The sequence below is a fragment of the Haplochromis burtoni genome, unplaced genomic scaffold, assembly GCF_018398535.1.
Source record: "Haplochromis burtoni strain Fernald_Lab_line unplaced genomic scaffold, NCSU_Asbu1 Contig_217, whole genome shotgun sequence".
Taxonomy (NCBI): Eukaryota; Metazoa; Chordata; class Actinopteri; order Cichliformes; family Cichlidae; genus Haplochromis; species Haplochromis burtoni.
In genome coordinates this window covers 597,451-621,690 of record NW_024582578.1, presented here as the reverse complement: position 1 = coordinate 621,690, position 24,240 = coordinate 597,451, and the positions used below count along the sequence as shown (strand labels likewise).

At 42.0% G+C, this 24,240-nt stretch overlaps 1 protein-coding gene across 3 annotated transcripts in view; it reads right to left on the bottom strand.

Annotated features, from left to right (window-relative positions):
- Positions 1-722: 722 nt before the first annotated feature.
- LOC102306338 (transcription factor COE3) overlaps positions 723-24,240 on the bottom strand; it is a 143,703-nt gene continuing 120,185 nt past the window's right edge. For 2 of the 3 annotated variants that reach the window (XM_005937061.3, XM_014338339.2), the window contains exons 12-16: positions 15,082-15,147; positions 14,237-14,411; positions 10,307-10,489; positions 6,960-7,049; positions 723-4,820 (exon numbers count right to left, since the gene is read on the bottom strand). In XM_005937061.3, the coding sequence (XP_005937123.1) occupies positions 4,789-4,820; positions 6,960-7,049; positions 10,307-10,489; positions 14,237-14,411; positions 15,082-15,147 (546 nt within the window). In that variant the 3' untranslated portion in view covers positions 723-4,788. The remainder of the gene's footprint in view (positions 4,821-6,959; positions 7,050-10,306; positions 10,490-14,236; positions 14,412-15,081; positions 15,148-24,240) is intronic. The other variant, XM_005937063.3, reaches the window with a different exon arrangement.

The following is a 24,240-nucleotide window of genomic DNA, read 5'->3' as shown; positions in this document are numbered from 1 at the left end:
CTCTACTTGGGTTACTCAGAATCAGAAAGATTTTATTTATCCCCAAGGGGCAATGAACATAAAAGGGGCCATTAAAATTAACATGCCAAGAAGTAGCCCACTTCAAATCAGTGCCTGGTTCCTCAACACCTGACCTTGTTGATCTCTCTCACTCATGTCTGCTTGGTCTAGCCCAGGACCCTTACTGGATGCAGACATCCCAGTATGTGCATGTGTGTGTGAGATAGACACAGATAATTTCTCATTAAATAACAAATGTGACTATTCCAAATCTTTAGATTTTTCTTAAATTTGTCTTACCTGTTTTAAATGATGTTGCTGTAAAAACGTCCAACTTGCAAAGCAGTGCTGCTGGACTCCAGAATATGTGCTGTCTTAAAAGTTTTAATAAAAAGAAATGAAGGTTTTTATATTTCTAATATATATTTTTCATAATTATTTATAATAAAAGTATATACGTTTGTTTGTTTGTTTTTTAATAAAAAGCAACTCCTGTTTTTAAATCTATCTGATGTGAATTAACACGTCTGCTTTCTCTGTCTTGAACGGTTTCATTTGCAATTTGAAAACTTTTAATTTTGATTAAATCATTTTGAGAGCAGATCCAGGTTCTTCGTGAAGTGTGTAAACATTAACTCTTTACTGGTACTTGTGTGTGCTGCCTCCATAATTAGTCCCCCCCCCCCCTTTTCTTACTTGAACATCAGCGTAAGTTTGAGAGCTTCGAGCCAAATGTAATCTTTATTAGATTGTTTCTGTACAAAAAGCACTGGATCACAGAGAAAAAAACCAAACAAACCAAAAAACAGAAGACATGCATTTATTTACAGCATGGCCAGAGACAGAAAAAGAAAAAACCTGGGGGTGACACCCCTGTTTGTATCCTAAAGACAACTAATTAAACATTGTGCTTTGATATACTTTGATGATATATTTAATATTTCACAAAAATGCAGTGCCTCTGCCCTCTTTCACATTGAAGTAAAACATAAAAAAGTCTATTTTTCAGTTTAAAACCCAGACGGTGGGAAGCGAGCTCGCTGCGACTGACAAAAAGAGAAAGAAAAGCTGCGAGCTGTTGGAGGGGACTGATCAGGGAGGTTGGCTCTGCAGGCTGGGCTTCATTAGTATCACTGATAAAGGGTCTTTCTCAAAGACGCTGAACAGATACCAGCAAAAAGCTAACGTGACAGCATCCGGGTGACACTGTGCAGAAACTGCTGGATTTGCATAAAGTCAGATGTTTAATCATTTGGACTTCAGATTCCTGCATCAACTCTGCTTTTAGCATTCATAGAAATACAAATAAAATTTGTGTAAGTCTGAAGGTTCAGGTAGGTTCAAGCAGTTTGAAAAAAAAAAAACGTTTCTTCTACCATCCTTAAACTACGCAAACACACCGAAAAGGAAAAACTGGAGAGCTTTACAGTTTTTATTACTTTATTCCGAGAACTTGTTAAATGTAAAGACAAATCGTGTCTCTGTAAAATAAGATGCAGTATTTAAACAATATGAAACTGATTTTATTTTCTTCAACTTTGTTTTTGGTGTAAATTTGTAATGCTAATTTTATAATCGTAATACAAGCCGACAGATATCAAATTTATGCTCCTTCTAGTCACATGATCATGGAAGAAAAGTCACACTGTCAGTGTTTTGTATTGGGGAAAAAAATGTCGAAATTAGAAATTTTTCATTTATCACAATCCAAAGATTCCAGATCTTTATGCCAAATTATTCATCTCACAGTCTCCTGGATCTCTCTGAAATATTCCCCAGATTGAATCTACTGATTCATGCTGAAGAACCTTATTTTTCTCCTTTGTTCACTGACACGACAGTTATATCTAACATGTTGTGTTCACGTACACAAAGTGACACTTTTCCAGATTTAAGTATGTATTTGACATAAGCCTTTTCCTCGATAGAAGTTTACGTTCTTTGGTATTTCCTTTACACTTTAGTTGTATTTTAATACATTTTACTAAACAAATAATAATCTAAAAATGGGGGCCACATTTTCAAAGCCCCCATCCAAAACTTGCATGTTTATGCGAATGAATTAACTTCAAAGTCATATTTGCTGTAAACACAAACGTGATATTTCATGTCCATATTCTCCAAAAAGTAAGAATTTTTTCAGCAATTTCACTTTTTTCAGTGTTTTGATCACATTTGATACAAAGATCTCGTAGTTCTACTTTTCTATTGGGGTAATTTCTTGTAGTTAACAGATGTTAAATCACAAAACGACTCCAGTCTCCAGTTTTTCTTCTCTTTGGTGAAGGAATAAACTTCTACACTTTGTAATTTGGCAGTTTTAACACTCCTCAGCCATCAGTATCTGACGGTTAGCTTCTACAGTTGAGCATCTTTTGTATATTTCAGGGGGAAACCTGAGGGACAAAGACACCAAATCAAGAAAGCAAACAAAAGTAACCTTTGATAATTGCTGTGGAACCAAAACTTTGTCGGAAAAAAGAAAGACTTTGTTTTTAAGCGTGGTCGGTCGTAAGGCATCAAACTCAAGTCTTGGTTCTTTACATTTTTTTGAACTTTTGCCACAGCAGCGCGGGCGATGAGCTTGCATTTCAGTACAGGAGAGCAGTTGCATAAGTAAATGATCCAGATTGTGTGCAACGACGAGAACAGCACCATCGGCAACAACACCAACATCGATGGACGTTTCCTTGAGATCGGTGACCCTAAAAAACTTGGTTTGAAACTCTTCGCCGTGTTTTGAAACCGTACAGTCAATATCAGCAAAAAAAATCCAACACAAAGACGAGGGTCAGGTCGAATATTCAGATGGATAAAATGCTGACTTCTAAACACCAAACCGCCCCCCTCAAAAAACGAGTGCTGGGATATTATGACATTATAAGTCTCTGAGATATAAAAATTTCACATGACGAGGATTTTTGCCATTTCAGGATGGCAGGAGAAAAAAAAACATATTGGTGCATATCGCTCTAGCTTTCATCTTTTTTCTTTTTTTTTTTCCACTTTTAGCTTTTTTCTTTTTTGCTAAGATACATTGCTCTTATTAAGTGCCCCAACAAAAAAAAATAGTGCATTAAGAAATAACCATGATTATACATTTCACAATAATACACAAAAGACGAGAAGAACCAGGGGAAACAAACGATGCTGTTTACAAAAAGTTAAATATCGGAAAAGCGTTTTTATACAAAAGTGATGAAAGCGTCGTTTTACGTCCTGCTTTCAAAAACAGGGTGACCGTGTCGTGAGTTTTTTTTGTTTTGTTTTACAAAAGGGTTAATTCTTCCCACTTGTTCACTCTTTTTACAATATCTAAAAGGTATTAAGACATCAAATGTGTTTACATATATATTTGAGACTATCATTCAGGCCTAAATCACAAAAGAACTCCCCAAAACATACTTTATAAATACATATAAAATAAGCACAATCAGAAGAATAACAAGAAAATCTGGTACCTAAATGTGATTAAAACTGCTGCAAGCTTTTTCTGGTTAAAATCTACCACTCGACACACCTGCAAAACAGAACTATTGTACTGGATTTCAAAATGAGACATCCAAAAGAAAAGAAAAAGAAAAGCTGAAAACGCTGGGCTGCCTCGACGTGTTACGGACAAATGTTAGTGGAACATTTGCTCGTCTCTCTTCGGCAGGATGCTTCATTCTTTCCTTAGCTTACAAAATTACTGCACTTTCCTCCTTTTTAGATTATGAGACACAAACATTGTTAAAAGCTATGGTACAGAAAGTAAAACGCGCTGAGACGTGAGATTCATCGGGGGGCTTTAAGGACTCTGGTCCTGGGGGAGGGGCTTGTTGGGGGTTTCTGATTGAAAACCGTCTGACGGTTCTTCCAAGTTTGAAAAATGATTACTTCCTGATTTCCGGACTCGGTCCGACTCAGGGTCAGTGTCCACTGAGAGCTTTTGTTCTAGTGAGAACCAATCAGATCTGCAGCTGAAAACAAAGAAGCTCTTTTCTGCTTTTCTTTATATTTTAAAAATATTTTTATATTGTGTTGACCAAAGTTTTAGATGAGGTAGGGTTACTATTTACTGGCAAATTACCCGCTAATTTGTTTAGATTAGCTAAAAAGCACTTGGTGCTGCCCCTCTGTAGGCTTCCAAAAGACAGCCAATCAGAAGAAAAGTAAGCTTTTTGGGGAGGGGGTCAAACTGAGCTGCCTGGATAACATTACAAGGATTTTTTAGCTAAAAATTAACAGAGATTTGGTGATTTTTATTTATTATTTTTTTACAGTAATCACCAGCATTTTCAGTTTGAACAAAGCGAGGTATTTGAAGATGACACCATCCACTCGGCTGATTTTTTTTTTTTCACGATATGATGATTAGCTTAGAACAGATGCTCCCAGTGGACACGCCTACTTCCTGTCTCACAGTGGTTCGAACTGATCTGAGATCTGTTCAGCCTCCACAGACTTCTCAAGTCAAAGTAACCTGTTTAATATCTCAGCACAACATGCAGTACTGCAGACACCTTTCATCCACCCACAGTTCACGCTGAGCGAGCGCTGCCTCCGCCCGCAGCCACTGCAGACGTTTCCTGTTCCGGGTTCGTAAACGCCTGCCGGTGGTGTCTGCAACGGCTGCAGGAAGAAGCGACGTCCTCGGCTGATGGTGACTGAATTGTTGAAGTTCTTCGGGTTCGGACTCTGGGTCAGACGGGTCGGTCTAAAGGATGATGGGAAGGACGTTGTTGTGGCGTTTCAGGCTGGGGGAGGGTTGTGGGGAGTCTGACGGTACCTGGCTGAGAGTCCTCCTCACATGGGGGGCACGATGAGACCTGCCATGGCTGAAACAACACAGAATGAGTCAGATCTCATGTTTCGTGATGCTCGCTGAGCATTTCAGGCTACGTCCACGCATACACTGGATTTTTCAGTTTGATTGGAAAAATGTCTCCATCTGTCGTGAAAATGCAAAGCGCTGCCCAAGTGCAGAGGTGGGAAGTAACAAAGTACAAATACTTCGTTAATGTACTTAAGTAGAATTTTCAGCTATCTGTATTTTACCTGTGCAGTTTTTTTTCTTTTACTCCCTACATTTATAAACAGATACCTGTGCTTTCTTCCTCACATTTTCAAAACAAGCTTTTGAGCGTTTTTATTTCACGTCACTGCGGCCTTCCCAACATCAAACCAATTTGAGCCTAAACAGAAACACATGAGAGTCACTCCTGTTCGTTTATTAATCACCAGGAGATGTTGCATAAAAACAGATGATAGAAGCAAAACTGTTTCTCCTTGTTTTGAGAGCTAACTTCACTCAGAGATGGAGAAAGATAAAAAAAGGCAGGACAGGAGAGGAAGGCGAGAGCTTAGATTTAAAGAAAGGACTGCTCATTTAAAGCTCACAAGTAAGTCCTCATATTTTTAAATCACATATTGGGTCTGTACATGTGATATTATGTTGTTTCATATTGTGAGACATGCAAAACAAACTGAGGGAGACTGTTATTTAAAGGCTGCATGAAAATCCTCTGCAGGTTAGTGCAGGATAAACAGGTTAGTTTGTTGTACTGTGATGGATTTAAATCAGAAAATCGACTCAAGCTCTGAATAGAAATTATTGTGAGTTATGAATCTTTCCCCCACGCTGAGCCATTACAGACAGTTTTAGGGTTGCTCCACCTGCTGAATCCACTTTAACCCCTGACTGTCGCCCTCTACAATGTAGCAACAGGACACAGAGCTATGTTTGGTTTCCTTATTTTTCTCTTCATGTTCTGCTGATGTGATTCAAGCTGAGAATATTCGTGAGAATTAAAATGTTTGAATGAAATAAAGTCTGTACTCCCATCTACTGACATTATGTTATTATTATGTTAAAACAGCACAAGGTTCAATTAGCTTTCCACAAATATAGAAACGTCCTCCAAAAAGCTACTTTTTACTCTGAGTACATTTCAGAGCCGTTACTTTTTTACTTTTACTGGAGTACAGAACTTGAATCAGTACTTCAACTTTTACTGGAGTACTTTTTAACACTAGTATCTTTTTTTCTACTTAAGTACAGACTATCTTTACGTTTGCCACTTCTGCCTAACTGTGAAGAAATGTTAGCCAATCAAAAACCCACAAACATGGCGCACAGTTTGATATCAAAACAGGAGATAAAGGTGCACGCTGTTGATGCTGTGAGGCGAATTCAAAAAGTCCTTTTTTAGCTGAGTACATGCGGATGCAGCCTCAGTTTTTCTAAAATTCTACTTTACTGTACTTTAACATAACAATGTTTTATCATGAAAGTTTTTTACTGTTCAAGCTGCCCACTCAGAAATATTTAAAACGTCTTGGTGATTATAACTGTGGATATTACAAGACCTAAAATATGTTTTTTCATGAAGAGTGGAAAAACCTCCAGTTTTAAATAAAAACGCCTTCCTGAGAGGCACATCGAAAAGATTTAAGATACGTCTCGTGTAAACAGATCTCTGGAATAATTAGGGTTCATTTAACACACTCGCACAAAATATGCATTTGCTGTTAAAGTCTTTCTGTGAAGCGCTGAAAGGTTAAATAAAATCAGTTAAATGCCTGCGTTGTAAAAGTATTTGGATAAAGCTGAGAGATGATGTTGAAATAAAGACAGATCTACGACGGATTCTTGGACTTCACTGAGCCAAATAAAAGCTAAAGAATAGGACTCGGTTATGGGGGGAAATACTTTGCAGGGTGAAATTTGCAGCGGTATTAACTATAAAAGACAAATGCTCAAGTTTAAGCTCCAAATTCCCCAAAATGCCAGAAGTTATGGATCAACTTTGACCTCCAAGTGTGTGAAAGCAGGAATCAACACGCAACACAGAAAGAGTCCTTCTCATACAGCGGCGCCGCGTGGACATCCACCTGCGTGTCCTGATGGGACACGAGCAGGAGGACAGCAGGGGGCGGGGGTGCTGACAGGCGGGACGGGGGGGTGGGATGCTCACCCTGGAGGTTGCTGCCATTGGTGGTGGTGCAGGTGGGGGGCGGGGAGGTCTGTGGCCGCACGACAGGGGCGAAGGCGCTCTTCTGTTTGACTGCAGAAACCATATGGACAGGAGAGAATGAATAAGGGCCTATGGGAGTAGACGAAGAGGAGGAGGAGGTGAGGAAGACAAGGGAAGGAGGAGTAGGAAGGTGTGGGGAGGGGGTCCTACAGAAGGAGGACGTGACAGTAACGAGCAGGCAGACAGACAGGAGGTGAGCGATCGGACGGAGATGAGGCGAATCATGCAGGGAGGAGGAGGATGATGATGAAGAGGAGGGTGAGGAGGAGGAAGAATGGGTCCCTGCCTCAGATCGGGCCGAGGTCTGCAGGAACAAACATGCTCCGAGCACAAACAGCTGCACATCTGGCAAAGTTGATCCATAACTTGAAGGACTTGTTTGGAATAAACCAACCTGAGAGCAGCAGCAGCAGCTTCATCCGTGCACGCTGCACAGGTGTGTGTGTGTGTGTGTGTGTGTGTGTGTGTGTGTGTGTGTGTTGTGTGTGTGTGAGGTGTGTGCTGTGTGTGTGTGTGTGTGTGTGTGTGTGTGTGTGAGAAGGCAGGTGTCTAACATCGTGCGGTAAATTGACTTTTTTCCTTTTTAATAAATCACCCACTCATTTACTCTTCGTGTGTCTTTAGGCGAACAGCTTTGAATTTTCCTGCTGCTTCTACAGCTGACTCCCGATTAAAGGAACAGTTCAACATTTTCAGAGACGCTCTTATTGATCATCATCTATCGGTGGTCAGTGCAGAGCCGGAGCTGTCCATCAGTGATGACTTGAGCTTGACATCTGTTCTTTGGAAGTTTTCCGGAAGCAAACTGAGCAGACCCGGCGTTTAAACCAAACAGAGCCAAAGTACGAGTTAAAGTAAACTCCTGAAGCCTTCAGTCACGACTTCTTCAGGAGACTTGTCACATGTATTTGCTGCTAAGGTGCTTTCTCCTTTTAATTTGTATTACATTTTTAATATTTTGCTCATCTCCGGCTCTTTAAAGTCACCTCCTCCTGATTTACTCATTTGAGTATTTCGTTCCTCTGACTCTCTAAAGTAGTCTTTAAACTGAAGATGTGACTTTAGAGTTGAGAAGCTTTCTGGGAAAATCGTGAGGACGTGACGTTAATGTGGTCGGACGACTAAAAGTGCACTCTGTCAAACAAGCATGACGTAATGTGACGTTTAACTTAATGCTAAGCTGACCACATCTGGACTCTCCACTGCAGGTTTGAAATCAGCCGCCATCTCTGCAGTCGAGACTCTGAAATGTATCTTAACAGTGGATGTGTTGCTACCCCAAAGGTCACCGTGAAATACCGAAATTTCCAGTAAAATCTCAGACACGACCCTGAAGTTACAAACAGCAGATGGCTCCAGCTCTGTGCTGAATACATAATCATCAGCGGATTAATTTCTGTCTCTGAAACGCAGAGTTTTGAGCGCATCTGTCCAAATGTTGAGCTGTTCCTTTAAGAGCTTCCACAGAGTTTATGGACCACAGTGTGTCTGTAATGATTCAAGGACAGCATTTGAACATGGAACTGTAAAATGAAGCGGGGGAATGTAAATGTGATTTATCACTTCATGCCAACAAGCATCAGTCTGTCCTGGATCGCTGCTTCTTTCTCCTCACATTTCCTCCTCCTTGGCTCCTTCTTGTTGTTTTTCCGTTCCTTTTTCTCCAGCTGATATTAATGGATTCGGCCCAAAGCGTGAATGCATGAATGCATGAAGGATGCGGTGAGGGTGTTAGTGGGGTTAGTGGAGGAGGTGGAGGGGATGGGTGAGGAGGAGTATGGACAGGGGGACAGTCAGAGGAGGGAAGGAGGAGGTGAACAATGCGTGGCAGTGTTAAGTCCACACACACGCACACACAAACACTCAGACCCTCGGCGGCGGGAAACTGTAGCTCAGCCAGGCGAGATGCGAGCCCACCTTTTGTTTAGTCGCCAGGGACGACAACATCACCTGGCAAGGAGACGCATTTTGAGCTCACTACCTTCTAAACGAGTCTCGCTGAGACTTGCTGAGCTCTTTGATACAGAAGCCAAAACAATGGAGCGCTCCCCGCGGGCGAGTTTAGTCTCCAAAACACACCTGCGCCTTCTACGCTGCTGCTCCGACTCCAGGCATGTTAATCAGCGCCGAGTGTAAAGTTTGACGAACAACACGGCCGACTCAGAAGCATCGACTCGTCTCCTGCAGCGGGAAACGCTTCACTTTTGTTTGCTCGTATTGCTCTGTGCACAACGCCATCATCAATCTGCCATCAAGTCGTTTTATTTTCAGCATCGCGAATCCATATACAGAGTATATCATCAGTACTACGAAGCCCAGTACACTGGGTAATGTGGTGTCAAGCTAGGTACCAACACTCAACAGCTCTTGGTATCTTGGTCACGTTCACGCTTGATACGGATCCTCTGGCCTTTTACTAACATTTTAAAGCTGTTAGCCAAATCACTGCTCATAATTACTCTGGATTTCATTAAAATATGATGCCTCCACCGAGGCATATGACAAGATGAAGGAACGTTTTTAGTGCTGTTGTTTTTCTTCTCTCTGTCAGCTAGATAAAAGCAAACCAGACCAGTGGGTGGAGACGTGGGCTAAAGGTGAGGGAAGAAATTCTGGTTCAGATCCAATTTTATAAAATTAAAACATCAGCCTTGCTGAGAACATTTTCCCAGGCTAGTCCATAATAATCATAGGTGCTTTCAGTGGTTAAGGGGCTCCTGAGTCCCTTAAAATACCTAAATATGCCGACCCTAAACACCTACTTGGCTGAGAATGACTTCAGTTATTCTAATTCCTGTGCTTACTGTAAAGTTTTCAAACTTTTCCTTCTGGTTCTTCATGCTACTTGGATACTTAAGCCTCTGTTATTGCTTCACCCAACACTTCCAACATCTCCTTAAGCCGCTACCTTCACATGCAACTACATGGACCAATACAGCTTCAACTCCCATCACTTCATTACATGGACTTAATCGTTTTAATGACTCAACTGCCACTCCACCATCAAGTTCAATTCAAACATCAGCCAGCAGCAGAGCATCAACATAAACGAGCAGCGTCCATAGCTTTAATGCAGGTTTTGGTAACGTGGCATCAAATGCAGGTTTAAGCAGGAAGCACAGATTTCTTTTTTAATCGGTATTTGGAGCATCAGGAACAGCGCTGTGTGTTTTGGAGCATAAATACGTCTGATTTTAGCCACAGTTGTAAATGATCCCTCCTGCTGACTGCCTCCCGGATGGATGAGGTTTGGTTTCGTTAATGCGATATGTAAGCGTATTACTCACTTGCGTAAGCGGAGTTGGCGGTGGAGCCGTTGAGGAAGCTGGGGGATCCAGGTACGCCCAGGTTGGTCATCCCCGCCCCGTATCCGTTCATGGTGGACGTGATGGTGTTGTAGTTGGACTGCTGAGGCGTGGAGCTCGGCACGTAGCCGCGAGGAGACACGCTGTTTGAGTTACGGGAATAGCCTAAGAGGAGGAAGAAGTACTCTTCATCATGTGTCCATACGCTGACTTCAGTGTTTGGATAGATAATCAATCATCTCTCATCATTACTTCATAATTAAGAAATGAATCTTTACTTTAAGACTGTGAAATTCAAAAAACATTTACTTGATGTGACGACTTCCAAGAGTAACTGTCACTCTAAATTTCTCACAGTTTGATTGAACTGGACCCACGCTGTGCATTTCCAGCTCCAAATTTGTTATTCTACAGTAGCTTTGCATGATTCCCAGCAGTTGGTGCGGTGCCTCAATTAATGTTTATTTAGCCCCTTCTCCTTTAAACTGTGTAGGATGAAGTAGATATAATTATTCAAAATGTTTACAACAAAATGTTATCGGGTTTTAACTCCATTAATCATCTCATGACCTTCTTGATTGATCGGGTGACCCTTTGGTCGAGAACCACTAAACCAGCAGACAAATTACTAAAGTAGTGAGTTCACTGTGAAATCTGTCTTTTAATTCCAAAGACAACGTTTTGTACAGCCTCTCTCCGCCCCAACCTCCTCCTTCTGACTCAGCCCACCTGAGCGTGAGACGTTTTTATTTATTCGTTTTTCTCAAATGCAAAAACACAGTCGAAGCCCTGTGAGGGCAAACCAGGCTGACAGGTAGAGATATGAAACTGAAAAGCAGTATTCATCACCACCACAAACAGAAGATCTGGATAATGATCTTGTAAAATTATTCAGAATAAACAAACAGAATACAAAACTAATATCTTTTTTTAACCCAGGAATGTAAATGTTTGGTGGTCTAAAACTGGTTTGACAAAAGGCCAACTCACATAGTAAGAAAACCTACAAATTACCCTACATTTTGCTGACCTCCTCACTGTGACCTCAGCAGTGACATCATCGCGCCTGTCACTGCTGGTCTCCTGTTATGAAGACCTCGCCTCCCTGCAGGCGAGGTCTGCCCTTCATCTGTCACCTGACTCCTGCTTTTTACTTACCTCTGGTCTCCCTTCTCTCCCCTCTCACCCCCCCATGCTCCCACTGATTGACCCTCATCCAAGATGCATTGAATACCAATGTTCCCGAAGCACTCAGCCTGACCTCTGACCCCCTCCCGAGGCTCCACAGTTCCCACCGACCTCGGGACGAGCTCACTTAGCAGAGCTAACAGAGTGCCAAGTAGCACATTACGCCCTCTCTCTCGCCTCACCCTCCACCCTCTTTCCCTTTCCCCCAACTTCCCATTTCGGGCCAACGCAATTCCCAGCAGGAGCGGCTGATGGAGCGCTGCCCAGGGACAAGGGCGAGGAGAGGCGGCGATGGGAAACACATGTGGAGTAGCAGAGTGCAGGGAGCGGCCGAGCACTCAGAGTAAATGTAAGGATTGTTCTGTAATAAAAAAAATAATGCCTTAACAAATGGACTGAGTGTTGGGTGGTGTTTGTCTTGGTGCGTTCCCTCTCCCTATCCATTTCGCCACAGCAGCGTGGGAAGCAGATCGGATGCAGGTCACATCCTGCGCGCTCATTCACACCGAAGCCTGAAACGTGTTTGCTGCAGAGCAGTGCAGATGAGCTGGTTAACGGACAGTTTGGATTTCACTGTTTAATGACAAAAATTAACGACTAGAAAAGCTCTTTCAGAGTTAATAACTTTTTTATCAGTTAAAAATTTATTTATATACTGTTTTTGTCACTTTAACGGATTTAAGCTCTATATTTTTAATTTCTTTGCCTTCTGTATAAACCGATGACGGTTCTCTGTCTAAAATCAGAAAAATCCTGCTGCTACTCTACTGTATGTACTGTAATTATACTAGTTTAAATAACATATGTATCAGATATCTGAGTATTGGTGTACTGACAACAAAAATCATCAGGTAGTGCCTCTATGATAGCAATAATGTTAGGAAGCAAGCTAAGCCTAGCCAGCTAGCTGTAATTTAGCAATGCAGCAACAATATGTTGCTGGTAAAATTGTAGCATTCACTAATTTTTAAATTAAAACAACCAGTTCAATCAATGTCTGAGAGTTAGCAAACTTCATTTACTAAAGACAGCATTTTGCTATGCTGGATAGCTAGTAGTTTGTCCTCTTTTTATGACTCAAATGCTCTGTGACTGCCAAAATTCCTGATTAGACAAAACTCAATTTCTTCTGGCTAGAGTTAGCTAATTTTAGTACTAACCAAAGCAGAAAAACTACTTGCTAGCCAACATATCACTTAACAGTTAGCTAACTTTAACCTGCTTCCTCACTAACACTATGGAGCCACATCAGTGCTAGTTCCTGTCCTTACCTTGTGTTCGTTTGATAGCATTAGCAGTTAGTGGACTATTTTTAAGCTAACATTAGCTGCTGTTGTTTATGGCTAGTAGTACAAGGGCGACAGGTATTCAGGGAATTTACTTGGAAGTGAGAATGCACATCTTCAAAAACAATTAAGCCTTATCCATGATTCTGTAAGCTTTACATGCAAAGTTATAAAGAAGGCTGAAAGTGGGCAGGTAAGTAAAAACATGTTTTTGGGGGTATTTTTCCTGGTATCAGGCTTCCCTCGTGACCCCATAAACTCTGACAAAGACAGACTCCAGAGGAAAAAGCCTTCATCCTGCAGGACGATGACATGATGCTGAGCAGGCCGAGCTGAATTGGAGCTGTAAATTACCTGCCTCGTCCGCCTGATAAGGTCTGGGCTCGAGAGCTGCTGTTTTTATTAATGTTTTAATCACGGTGGATAATTGCAAGGGGCACACAGAGCCATTTCATACTTCATAACAGCGGGGAGGACGGCATTAGATCCTCGGTGTAATGTTTCCGACTGGACCACAGTTATGAATTTTCAGCATGGCTGCTACCTCGTTTCCCATGACCTCATAGATTCCTGTAAGGTGTTCGCTGCGGGGCCGATGGGAAAACCAGGCCACGGTTTGTGGTCGAAGTGGAGGGGGGGTGTCCGGGGAGTAAAAGCAGCTCGATCTGCTTCCTGTCGACGCGTTCACAAGCTGTTTGCTGCATGTTTTCCTGAGCGTTCCTGACAGAAGCAGAACTGACTGCTGAAAGGAAACACTGAGGATAACAAACCCACAGAGCTACAGTGGAAACACCACCGAACGTATCTGCTAACAAGAACTGAGATATATCAGATTTCCACTGACGTCCAAAAACTTGTAGAAACACTTCAGTGAACGTGCTCTTGTTTATTTTGACTGTGTCTGATAGCAGGTACTAAAACAATAAACATGAATTCATGTGCTGCTGAAAATAGTCTGTAAAAATAACTTTGTGGAGCCCTGTGGTAATCTATGGACGCTTGCATCTACTCAAACTAAAATGTGTGGTTTTATAACTGAAAGAGATGTGTGAACTTGAACCCTACATGGAAGTCATACATTGTTTCATGAACTCTAGTGAGGTATCCTGTAGGACTCTACAGAAATTCAATGACGTCCAGTGAACTTTCCTGACGTCCGCTAAACCACTCCAGTCTACTGGACTCTTCTAAAGACTCTTTTTAACTCTCAGACTCTCAATAAAGTTGGACCCTAAAAACGTTTGTTGGACTTTACTTAACGATACTAAACTCCCTGTCTCTGCTGGATTCTAGTGGACAGTCAACCCTGCTAGTCAACAAAGTCTACTTGGCCTCCATTTGTCTTTAATGCAGTCTACTGAGCACACTTGTGATGCGGCGTAAACCATGAGGCCTCCACCCCCTCCCTAGAGGATCATGGGTAGCAGCGCGCTCTCACCTTGATCGGCCTGCGAGGCCTCGGAGATGTTGACGGCGAGCTGACTGCTGAATGAGTTCACTCCCATCATCCCCGAGTGAGCGGCTGAGCCAGTGAGCGACGGCAGCTGGTTGTGACTGCGAGGGACGCTGTAGAGCGCCTCGGTGAGGTCGGCCGCTCGCTTCAGGATGATTTCCTGCGAGGAGAGGGGAGGACGGGACATTATTTTGTAAGAGTTACTGTTGGCATGAAAATGTTGGACAGCAGTGAATCTCAGTTCTGCGGTTCCCACCAGTGAACTAAATTTAGAGTTCACGGGACGTATGATGATGTTGAAGTTTGACATTTTTTGAATCTCTTGTTTTTATGTCATATTGAAGTGTGAGCAACGTAAATAGTCACTGAAAAATTTAGTAAAACCCCACATGGATGTTTGCGCTTGAGTAGAAGGTGATTGTCTGGACATATATATACAAAAAGATTAGAACTCACACATTGGAGAACAAAATAGTTGCGAAGTGCTTGGAGTGAGTGATGAGGGTTACTCAGAGTGAGGTGATTGGTGAGGTGGGTGGGCAGGGGTGAGGTGTGGGGGGACAGCATCAGTTAATTGTCTGAATGGCCCAGGGGAAGCTGTCAGTGTAGTAAATGCAGGGATTCTGTTAGACGTATGAAGTCTAACACAGTTTTTCATTCAGGAGTCTGGGATTTCTGTCCTCTGTTAGAGCCTCACTATTACATTTTTCTTATCATTACTCATCATTTATTTCTGAGATATATCCTGAGGTTTGTGATGGGATGTTTCACTGATCCTCATGTGTTTGAGTTTGAAGAGGCCAAAGGTCAAAGTGAAGGTGCTCCCTCACCTGGTTATTGTGCGGCATCCCGTACAGAGCTTCCACCAGGTCGGCCGCTCGCTTCAGCAGCACTTCCTGAAAAAAGACAAAAAAGGGAGGTTTAACAGAAAACACAACACAAGGAGGACAGAAGAAGAATCAGCAGGAAGCCATATTCTCACACACACACATTTTCCATTCAGCCTACAGGAGAGGAAGCGTCCAATCTGAGAGTCTGGGTTTAATAATGTGACTGATAAACAAGTGAATACAAACACAAGAAGAGGGGGTGATGGGTAAAAAAAAAAGGAAAGGAAGGAAAGAACCAAAAAAGAGAAATAAAATAAGGAATGAGAAAAGGAGACAGGAGAAAGAAAGGAAGACAGGATGGAAAAAAGGAAGAAAAAATTACAAAAGGAAACGAGGAAAGAAATAAGGGATAAGGGGAAGGAAATTAAATAAAATGAAGGGAACATTAGGGAAAATTAAAGTCAGAAAAAAATGCAAGTAAAAACATTTAAATGGACAGGGATAAATAAATGATATCAACAGAAGGAAACAAGAAGGAACAGGAAAGGAAACAAGGGGGGAGGAAGAAACAGAGAAGGGATGGAAAGAAACAAGGAAAGGTGAGGAAACAAGAAAAACCATTAATGAAAGAAAGAATGCAGGAAGGAAGGAAGTGAGGAAGGGAAATATAAAGGTAAAAGGTGAAATAAGGAAACAAGGGAGGAAAAAAGGTGATGTAAACAAAGCGCTGAATGGAGACACAGGAAAGCCTGAGGATGATCAGCTGACAGAGGGAGGAGGAGGTGTGGAGTCCCAGAGGAGCAGCAGTGGGGAGGTGGAGGCCTCTGCTGGATCTCCCTGAGGTATTACAGCAGGAGAGGGAGAGAGGGAGGCTTGTTTTTCACGTGAAGTGATGAAGGAAGAGGAGGAGGAGGTGACGGCTGCCACTCTCTAGGTTCAGCCATCAGAGCTCCAACCGCACTGCAGACGCTGTTCCCGAAAGTTCGAGGCAGCGAGGAAACTGACGGGAACTGACGTCAACTTGAGATTCGGCCCCGTGCGCCTCCCCCGGCCCCCCGACCTTGAACCTACACCCCTCTCTGAAAGGTTCGCTGACATCAGCACGTCACAGGTTTCCTTCACTTTTGTTCCGTCATCTCCTTTTTCCTCCTGTCTTTCCTTCCTTGCTTTTATCCTTTCATCAGTTATTATTTCCTTTTTTGCCCTTTCTATTTCTTCACTGTTTCTAGTATATTTGATTTTCTTTGAGACTTCTACATCAACAGTGAGACTTTTTTCCCCACAACAAATATAAATAAATTGCAAAAAAAAAAACACAACACAAATATAATACAAATAAAAACTCATATATGCAAATGAATAGTTAATAATTATTTTTTAATTTGTCATCGAGTCATCATGGTTCAGGCTTTAAAAGGTTAAAGAGCAGCTTAATGGCAGCGTCTGATGCCCTCAGCAGGCTTCCTGAAACTGGCCAATGAGAACAAATACAAACATTTCATGCATTGAACTAAAGTGAATGAAGCTTCCTGGCGTTCGTCTGGCATGTCAGCGGATCGGTGTACTTCCTGGACCTCTGGTTATTTTTTCTTGAGGCTGAAATTTGTCGATTTGTTGTTCAGCAGCATTAACCTGTCCCTCCACAGAGCAGCGGTGCAGCTCCAATATGAAGTAAAGGAGTGCGAGAGCTCCTTCCACCTGTGATTATGAATGTGCGGCTGACCCTGAACCGCATCTTTGAACTCAGCATTAGAGATTCTGCTGCTGTCGAAGCCGCCGAGGAGAAACGTTTCCCTCGTCCCGCGGCTGTCAGCACGAATCACTCCTGCCGCTCAAATCCGCGCCTTCTTATTTCTGTCGAGTTTCACTGCAGAACGCAGAGATTAAAGGGGATTTCTACTTTGGATTCTACTGATTTTCTTTTTATTGCATTTTAACTTTCTGCTGGAGCCGCAGCTTCTAAACAAAAACGTCTCCAGAGACGCACTTTGTGTTCCCTCCCTGGCCAATCAGAGCGCTTCCTCTGAGTTGGCAGCGAACCGGCCTTTGACACACGAAGGTCTCCGTTTCCCACGACAGGCGATGACCTCGGGGGCAATGGTCCAGCACGCGGACGCTTTTTTCCTTGACCTGAAGCTTGAACGTTGAAGTGAACGCATCACTGTTTGTTTACACCAGAATCAGCTGTTTGATGAGCTCTGCTCTTCTTCTCTTTGCTCCCTGTTTCCTTTCTTCCTTCCCTACCTCCTTTATTTCCTGCTTTTGTCCCATCTTCCTCTTTCCTGACTTCGTGTGTTTCTTCCTACTGTCTCTCTTTTTTAACTTTGGTTACCGATCTTTCTTTCATTCTTTTCTCCCCCTCTCTTCCTTCTTCATCTTTCCTTGCTTCTATTCCTCCTTCTTTCCTGTCCTCTGTATTCCTTCCCTTTTCTCGAGTCTACTTTTGTTCCTTCCTACTGTCTTTCCTTCTGTGTGTCCTCCTCTGCATTCCTTTTCCATCTCATTTACCTTTTTCCTATCCTCCTTCCTTCCCATCTTCGTGCCTTCTTGCCTTTCATCTTTTTTATTCCTTTCTTCCTACTGCTTTTGCTTTTTCTTTCTTGTGTCATCCCCATTCTCCCTTCCTTCCCTCCTACCTGTCTTCCACATTCCTTCCTTTCCTTCCTTTTCCCCCTTCTTTTCATTTTTCTATATTCCTGTCTTCATTCATGGTGTCTTTCCTTCCCTCCTTCCATTTTTCCTTTTATTATTTATCTCCTTCATTTCCTCATGTTATTTTTCTGCTCCCTTTCCTCCTTTATCCTCCACTCACTGATATTCCTTCCTTCCTTCCCTTGTTCTTTCTTACTTTTCTTTCTGTCTATCTTCCTTCCTTCCTTTCTTAACTGTTCCAAATGTCCTTTTTCCGTTTTGACTTGCTTCCTTATCTGGGTTCCTACCTTTACTTCCTTATCTTTTTTCTTACCTCAGCTCCTTCTTTCTTCCTTCCCACCTTTCTGCCTAGATTACTGTCTAGGAAGGAAGATCGGAAGCACGAATCCTTTGCTACTTATTTCCCGTCTTCCTTTTTTCCTTCTCTCCATCACTCCTTAATTCTCTCCTTTCCTCAGTCCTTCATTGCCTTTCTTGCTTTCCTTCCCTCCTGTCCTATTTCCTTCCAGCTCCCCTGTTTTTTCTTTTTCAAACTATAACCCCAAATAATCAGCCTGACAGGTGAAACCACATCTCTGCCAGCGTGTTTCTGTGTGCGTGTTTTTATGTATGTGTGTGCATTTCTGTCTGCGCCTAGAAATGTGTGTGTTTGTGCTGTGTGTGTGTGTGTGTGTGTGTGTGTGTGTGTGTGTGTGTGTGTGCTGTCTCTGGTTCCATTGATACTTCCATTAGAAAACAGAAGTTAGTTAATGTCTCCTTCGGTCGGCTGCGGCAGCGAGACGCCACGCAGCAGCAGTGCCGTCTCTCTCACACACACACACACACACACATCACACACACACACACACACACACACACACACACACACGCACAGCACACACACACACACAGCACACACACACAACAATACTCAACATACACACTTAAATATACAGTTGGCAGACACTAAAACCTCACACACACAGAAAAGACTTCAGCCGCTCTGTGTGTGTGTCTGTGTCTTTGTGTGTTTGGGTGTGTGTGTCCTCCTTCTATTTTCATTAGCTTCTGACAGACACAACAGCCTTCTCAAGTTAATGACGCCTCCGAGGCCTCGCTGCTGCTGCTCAGTGTGTGTGTGTGTGTGTGTGTGTGTGTGTGTGTGTACTTGCACTTGTTCATTTGTTGGTGGGCTCTCTGTGATTTGTGAATTAGGCGCTGTACTAGTAGTACTACTACTCAGAATAAGAAAAGAACAACATGAAAACAGGAAGGAGAGACAGGAGGAGAAACAGAACATAAAAAGGAAGTGGAGAACAGAAGAAACAAAAGAAGTAACACAGGAAGAAGAACGAGGGAGGAGAAGACAGAGGAGGAGAAACAGAAAAACCATAACAGAGAAAAACAGAGTAAAGGAAGGAGTAGAAGAAAAAAGGATGAAGAAGAGGAGAAAAATAAGAGAACAAGATGGCACAAAAGGGAAAAGATGGACGAGAGAAAACAGAAAACAGAGAGAAACAAAGAGAACAATAAAAACAGAAGAAGAGGAAAGGACAGAATGAACAAAAGTAACAACAAAGGAAGCAGAACAAAATAAAAATAGAAAAAATGGAGGAGTTTTAGAAAAATTAAGATGAAGGGAAAATACAACAGGAAGTATAAAAAGAGGAAGGAAGAGGAAGCAGAACAAACGTGAACAGAAGAAGAAGAGTTGGTGTTTCCTGCTGACTGAACGAAAACGGTTTTTCCTGTTTTTGTTTATTTTCTTTTGTTTTCCTCCTTCGGATCAGATTTCCTCCCTCCTGCTGCTCGATCTGTTTCTTCCTGTCGGAGCAACTAATTGACTCCACGCCACACCGCCATACATCCTTATTCACGCCATCACACACACACACACACTAACAGCGGCCAGGCCACACCCTTTACACACACACACACACACACATATACACAGACAGCGCCATCGGATTCCTGTCAGAGCGAGTGCCGGCAATCAGAGCGCCGGGCGCTTTAACGGCGCTGAAAGGCCCCGATCGATGCGGTAATGCACTGGCTCCCAGTTATCATCATCATCATCTCTTATCACTGACCCACACCCTCCAGCAGGAGGAGGAGGAGTGTGGGGAATGTGGGAGAAGATGGAGGAGAGAGGAGGGATGGGAGATGAAGATGAGGATGAAGAGGGTCTCTGGGTGTTTCCCTTCAGCTGAAAGGAGATGGATGGTGGGGAGTGGGGGGGGGGGGTGGAGGCTAAGTGGACATATGAAACAGCTGAGAGACGAAGGCAGCTGATTGGATCATTGGGCTCGAACATCTGGCTGGTTAATGATTGGCTGATCAGACGCTCGCTCCAATGTGCGAGTCGCTGTTTCACCAAACTTCACTACATTTGATTTACAATACTTCAATAACTGCAACTCTGAGTGGAAGTTACGAATAAAAAGGGGAAAAAAATACAAAAACACCATAAAAATATTGGAGAAAAAAATGTGAAAATAAGTCGATGAAAATTATTTTAAAAATATATTTATAAAAACTGAATTGCAGAACAAAAGAATGCTTCTAGAAAGCATAAACACAAAAAAATCTAAAAGAAAAACAGTGGTCGACATCGTAACTACATAAAATGTATTTATTTATGGTGGGGGTAAAATCAGTGGAATGGCTCTTTGCCTTTTAGCAGTGCCTGAAATAAAACGTTTGTGTGCGACAGTTCAAAAACAGGCTGCTCATGTTCATCTGATTTGATAAATGAACTTGAAGCTCATGAAGAGACAGCAATTAAAATGTGTAGAGAATAATGGTGTGAAGACTTCCTGTGAGGAAATGAAAACACATTCCTGCACTTTGGATTGTCCCTCTGTGGAAGATTATCAGCAACTCATAACCAAAGTGTTAGTTGATACAGACACTGTCACGTAAACCACTGTTTTCTTAAACATTAACTTTTTTGCTGCTATGTTTGGTTTTTGGAGCCGCAAGATTTAGACGAAAGGGGAGTCCTAAGCTATCAGCTAACAGTAACTAGCTTTGTTATTGTTTGCATCTGTGGACTGTATGTAAACATAACTTAGATGAAGATACCTGCTAGTCTGTTACTACAGTAACCTCACAGCAGCCATATTATTGGACAGATAATCTTATTAGAAATACTCCACCAGCACAAACACGGTCCACAGGTCCAGTTCAGGGACTTAATTAGCTGAGGTGAAGCCTAGCAGACAGCTAGCAGCTACAGCTGCCTGTGTCACCATGTCAAAGAGGCCACCTCCCTCCATATATTCCTAAAATAGCTGCTCACTTTTGCTTCTGACAAAAAGGAAGAAAGCAGCGAACCAATAAGACTATTTAGGTGCTTTAGCTCTATTACTGAGCGCGAATCTGTGTCCTCTGAAATGTACCAATTTTACTAAAGCAAATTCTAATTCGACATCAAACATCTTTCAGCCACATTGAATCTTACTTGTATTTTAATAAACAGAACCACAACGACATGCAAACGTCACCACGGGAGGCAGACGGATTCAGCTGAACACATACACCTTTGCTTTCCAGTTCAGACCAGTTTATCTCAGTCTGGGAGGGTTTCACCATCATCAGTGAGTCCAGAACGAGGTGGGTCCTCCTCCTCCTCAGTGCTGCGTTGATTAAACCCACTGAGACTCGTGCTTCTCTTCACATGAAACCTCCCCGTAGCTCCTGTGTAGGTGTGTGTGTGTGTGTGTTCATGTGGACATGTTACAGCACTGCATCACAGAGCAGCCAACAGGAAGCAACTCCTTTGTTTTATTAAGATTTGAGGCCATTTTTTCTTTCCTCTAAAAGAACCCAGTATAGACGATCAGCTGGCTAGAGATGTCTCTCAATAAATTAAAGTAAGTAAACACTACAGAAAATTTATTTTATCAGACGTGAAATATTAAAACATATATGCTTTTACTTAAAGTGGATCTATTGTGCTGTAGAGAAACACATCAGCATACAGGCATATTCTCTATTTAAGTAATAAAGGGCAAATATTTTTCTTTTCTTTGTTTCCCGTCAGCATTTCCTCTTCTAAAGGTAGATTTTCATGTTAAGCTTGACTAAAATTTCTAATTAAGACGTCAGTGTATAGACAGTAATCCCTCTGAACCAAAGGATCAGGCTGCAGACTGCTGGAAACTTTCAGATTTATACAATTTTTCTATGTTTTGTGTCATTTAGTGAGAATATTCCTCATGTTAAGACCTGAAGCAGCCAATCTGAAATAAAGCTGGTGCAAAGAGGGAGGAGCTGAAACTGCTTGTTTTAGTTTGAACTGACGGCTGCTCTATGGTCGAGCGTAAACAAATAAAGATTTATATTTTGAACTGTGAGTGCAGAAGTACCCTAGTAGACTTGTCAATAATAAACAGTAAACTGATATTTAATATTTAACTAACAGTCCTTTTTCCTTACAAATAATGACATTTCTCATCTCTAATGATTAATGGTAATATAATAAAGCTTAAGACTGTGCCTGCTTTTGTTGTTAAACACTTTGCTGGTGTGTTTATCAGCTTGGTCACTGATTTCAGGTCATTAAAAAAACTTTTAGTTATTTTGCACATTCTACTCATGACTGTGTTAAAACTTCAGTTCAGAATTGAAAACTTCACAAAAAATGTTTAAAATGTCAGCAAAAGTGACTAAATGAGTGCAGCTTAATCCCCAAAGAGGGCTTCTGGGGATTACAAATGACTGTATATCGCTGTCATGAAGATATAAAATGCACGGTTAAATATTTTAAAGCAGTTCAACTTGTAGTGGTATATGAGCAAAATCTATCTAAGACTAGGAATCACTCTTACTGTACTTCGTTTCCCTCCCAAATAACCGTTAAAAAAAAAACCCTCTTGGAGACTGCACCCTCGTGGCCTTGGTGCCCTTGCCCTTCTTCTGTCCATCTCTTGACATATTCCGCCCCTTTTTTCTTCCTCCTACCTCTTTCTCTCTTTTTTCCATTTGGTTTCTAGGGGCTTAATTACAGGGGGCCGGCTCCGTGGCTGAGGAGGTGCGAGGCGAACAGGGATCAGCGTGACCCTGGAGGAGAAGCCATCAGACAGCGGCCTTAACAATGATAAATCACCCTGAGCAGAGCTACAGATACAGCCGCCGCCCCACTGATCTCTATAAAATATGGATGGACCTGCAGGAGGAGGAGGAGGAGGAGGAGGAAGGGAGCAGTATCACGGCAGATCTTCAGATTAGCGATTATCAGGCGTAGAGGTATTCTAATGATCTGGGACATGGTGTGGGGTTAATTCCATTCAAAGGAAACGTATTGAAATTCAGCTCATGAACTGAATTCTGCTCATTATTCTCAATGAATACTGAAAATCTCCTCATTCATGAAGTGGGCCGGAATTAATAATCCCTGAACGGACGGACGCCCCCCCACAAGTCCGGATGAGGGTCAATGATCAGAGCTAAAGGTGCACACTCAACACGCTAAACACATTTAATCTCCACCCCATGGTTCACAAATCTTCATGGACCTCATGTTAACAGTAGCGTTTGTTTTTAACAACAGGGTGTCCGTATTTTAGACAAATCTCCAACATTTATAACCTGATCCCTTTTATAGATAAAATTATATGAAACCTGATTAAACGACAAATTAAAATTAACGTGAGTGCGGTTTCATGTCTGTCCACAGCACACACAGAGTTAGTTTGGGTAGTTTGACAAACTGGGAAAGACAACTGGTCACTGATGACCTCTGGGGTTTCTCCTGGATCATTTTCAGCCCTCTAATTTCATTTCCAGCCTGGCTGGGCTGGAAGCGGACACCTCAGCGTCCGTCCGTTAGCGGGCGCATTGCGTTTAGAAGCTCAGGACAAAACAAGATATTGTGATGGAGATTTTTCTCTTCCTTGTACCATTTTTAAAGATCAAACAATGATTTACACAATAAAGAAAAAGCAGAATAATCAATAATGACCTGAAGTAATTAAAAATCTTACTTCTACATTTCTACATAGAAGCGAGATATCGTCTCACATGAAGCTAACAGTTGTTTTTTTGACATAGCTTTGGAGCTAAAAGACTAACTGTTTGAAATGTGTCGTGAAGTTCAGAGAATGAGAGCTTTTAAAAGAGATAAACTGTCAAGTTAGTTTAGCTTTTATGACTAATATGACTAAAAAATTATTATAAAATAGCTTAATCTCATTTATTTTATTACAATTACAGCTAATAAACAACTGCAAAACGACTTTTAATGCATCAGCAAAAATAAGTAAGCTAGTTTTGGTTAGTAATACACAAGTTGGGACGTTCTGTCTGAGCCATTTCTAAACAACTGCGGATTCTATCAGTTCAAACAACTGTACGTGAGCACAGTTATACGTATGTGTCAGCACTTTGCTGGAAGAAGATCCAAACTGTCACCCTCAGATGATAGGAAATTGTTTAGGATGTTCAGGAACCACCGAGGCTCAAGCCTGCCCTAAAGCCGGATCTGTGCCAGAAACCCAACCAGTTTAAATGAACTCTACCAGTTCT